Below are 3,165 nucleotides of genomic sequence, written 5' to 3' on the forward strand. Positions count from 1 at the left end.
ATTGTTGTAAATTACATGTATATAGATGATAGACCATTTATTTCAGAGCTTAAATGTCTCAATCTTTTAAGTAGACAGTAATTACACATGTATAAGTATTCAAATTGAAGGTATCAAAGATGTTAAATCAACAATATACATTCAGCATATATACATGTATTGTAGTTAAATTATAAATTACAGCAAATAACACACTGTGTAATTCATGTGTGAAGTAGATAGTTCATACATTACAAAATGCTCCGCTATACTTCATTCTTTAGTATTGAGTTTCTTTGCATGTATTGGTCTACGCCCATGCAAGTAACAATAAGAAATATATGCATTTCGCCTTTTCACCATGCGATGTATGTAAAAATGATGGTGGGTTTTTGGCATAGAGCAAACAATTTTTTTAAACCTGGACATCCATGCAAAAGTTTGCTCACATGCCATGGTGTTAAAACTTGGGTTCTTTTCTTTGATTGGTTGTGGATCATATAGGGTTTTGCACCTTGGATCACAGTGGTTGTTGATGTGAAGGCTGTCTATTATCTTATTTATATCTTTCCAGATATACTTGAGATCTCCTGTGTAGAATACAAAACAACCACATGTCTTTAGATCCATTTAAAATGCCTGTACATACCTGGTAAGGGCAAATCATTCCTAGCAACTTTCAGGTTATTCACATGACACATGTTGTCATATGCCAGAATTACTTCTTTCCAAGTTCTTCTTGTTTTGTTACCAAATGCCGCAATAAGCCATGATAGCATTAATAAAAACACCTGGGCTGGCCCTTCAGATGTACATAAACAATAGTATTATTGAGAAAAGAATGCAACAACACTTATTAATGAATATTTATATATCAGTGAAATTTACTGGTGGATCTAGGATTTCTAAAAGGGGTGTATGAAACTTACTAATTAAGCATCCAAGGACATGGCTTAAGAAAATTATATACTTTTAAAGTGAACAGTTTTCATTTACTTACTTAAATTGCAAAATAAACAAACTAGCTAGCTAACTGCAAGGCTAAATTTGTAGCTAAGTTTCCCTTCTGATTACTCTATTAGAGCAGCTAGTTGACTTCTCTATATGAATAGTTTGTTGACTTCTCTATTAGAGTAGTTCAATCCATTTTAATGCAATGGGTGGTGTCAATTGCAACTGAGTAGGCTTCTGAAAAAGAATTTTGGTTGAAACTACCAAAACCCATGTAGATCTGCCACTGAAACTTTAAGAGTTCAAATTGCAACAAATGTTCGGAAAAACTTCAAGTTTTTTTTGTAGTTATTACATTTAAAATCTTTAGTGATAAGGTTCTACTCGACCATGTTACCTTGATGTCAACCAAATAGGCAATAACTTACTTTTTGTTGTGCGATAATGTTATATAGTGTTTTACTTTAGTGTGCTTTAGTCAACAAGTATTATTATGACAATTCAATTTGTGACCAGATTTTACAGAACCGATCCAAATCGCACATCAGGCAAAATCAAACTAACACCACCAGTGGATAGCTACACTATCGTACTACAAGTTTTGACCCTCAGCACTACTCAAACTACACGAGGCTGGTTTTTACACACGTCTTTTCTGGGTGGTGTGGAGTGCTCAAATGGCGGTTTCAGGCCTTGTGAAGGACCTGGCTTGGCAAGAGTCAGTGGTTTACTGGTGGACAGCCTTATAATGTTGGCCAGACGTGTTCTCTGTTGAGTTTGCTACATATCAGCCACTAAGGAGCCAGCACAGCCCTGTAATCTCGTATCTGGACTCCAATCGTGGTCTGCCTCCATTTTGAGGTCTATCTCTTGCCCTCCCCGCCACCCCCACCCTCCACCCCTTTGTGAGCACTCGTGATACTACTTCGCTCGTCCAACTGCTCAGATTTTCTATCTTATTTGGCGGGAAACTGTACAAGCAGCTACAAGTACTGGAAGTGGCTTGAAAGGTAAAAGATTGATGCATCTTTGGTGTAAATTTCATATGCGTGCTTTCTATCCTTGGAGAGGTATGCTGGCTTCAATTCTTTAAAACCGTTTATCTCGGAACTTCTAATGTGCGATTTGGATCGTTTTTCCAAAATCCAGTCACATTTAATGATCTCCCTTTATTTTTTAAACCAGAATGCTGTAAACAAGCATAGATGTAGTGCTCATAAGTAGCTCATTACCACTACATATGCTAGTTAGGACTACGTCCACTTTCACAAAATAATTCTATGTGGTCCATGCATGTCCAGTACAAATGTAATAGATGTATGGTAGCTACAATCCCCACAAACAAACATAGTGTGCTCAAGACACCTGTTTAACACATCTATATCAAATTGTAAGCAATCCTAGTTTGGGAGAGTTCACTTCATACTACTGTATGATATATTCAGTGTTTGTTGGCAGTGGGTATATTCACAATGCATTTGAACCTTAAAAACTAGTCAGTGCATAATGCAGGCAATCTCTGTAATGATAAGGAATTCACAGAAAAAAAAATATGTGGGTACTTAGGCCACTTCAATTTACATTTAATTATTTGTTTCTTGTGCACAACTGACCCAACAATTTTCTATACAAAATATTTGTTAACCACATGATCACAGTACACTTTGTGTTAATGTCACAAAGGGATTGCCAGAAGTAAGGCAGAGTAGTTATCTTCACTATATAGTGGGCTACTGACAAGTGGCACAGCAATCACAGTGTAGCTTAGCTACCATTTGAAATGTAGATTAATTTTCTGAAGTCATAAATGGTTAATTTTATTATGTCGACCTGACGACCCTCTACTTAGCTGGTTTTGGTCCGAGATACAAAAGATTAAGTAGAAGTGGCCTTATGATAAACAAAAAAAAATCCTGGCTTCATATTTAGTTAGTTTGTTACTGTAAACAATTTGTAAACATGTTACAATGCTGTGAAATTAAACCAAGGCCTTAGAACTTACTGGTACAGGGGCTGCCACATTTGTATATGTCCACCACCACTGGCACACATCCAAATCCCTCTTGTCCATTTTTGGAGTTTCTTTGGTTGCCCCGTGTCTTTATTGCACTGTGTTTTTGTTGCAGCCACTTCTTTACAGCTGTCTAATTGTGATAAACCTGGATACTGTTCCAGAGCTGATGAAATGCCTGTAAATAACAGTATTGTTACAGTTATACAGTGTTACACATAAAG

The 3,165-nt window shown here is 36.5% G+C and overlaps 1 protein-coding gene across 1 annotated transcript; it reads right to left on the reverse strand.

The window, feature by feature from the left end:
• Nucleotides 1-252: 252 nt before the first annotated feature.
• Nucleotides 253-2,952, reverse strand: LOC136266519 (uncharacterized). The gene is made up of 3 exons (XM_066061531.1): nt 2,933-2,952; nt 629-789; nt 253-569 (listed from the first exon to the last, which is right to left on the reverse strand). The coding sequence occupies exons 1-3, from the start codon at nt 2,950-2,952 to the stop codon at nt 253-255; spliced, it is 498 nt and encodes a 165-aa protein (XP_065917603.1).
• Nucleotides 2,953-3,165: the final 213 nt, after the last annotated feature.

This window comes from Dysidea avara, chromosome 9 (genome assembly GCF_963678975.1).
Source record: "Dysidea avara chromosome 9, odDysAvar1.4, whole genome shotgun sequence".
Taxonomy (NCBI): Eukaryota; Metazoa; Porifera; class Demospongiae; order Dictyoceratida; family Dysideidae; genus Dysidea; species Dysidea avara.

Bases quoted from the DNA above. Each gene is read 5' to 3' on its own strand.
- LOC136266519 (XM_066061531.1), bottom strand. From the start codon at position 2,952: ATGTGGCAGCCCCTGTACCA. The intron at 790-2,932 runs GTAAGTTCTAAG...TTGTTTATGTAC, and splicing joins ATGTGGCAGCCCCTGTACCA to ATCTGAAGGGCCAGCCCAGG. The intron at 570-628 runs GTATGTACAGGC...TATTCTACACAG, and splicing joins GAATGATTTGCCCTTACCAG to GAGATCTCAAGTATATCTGG.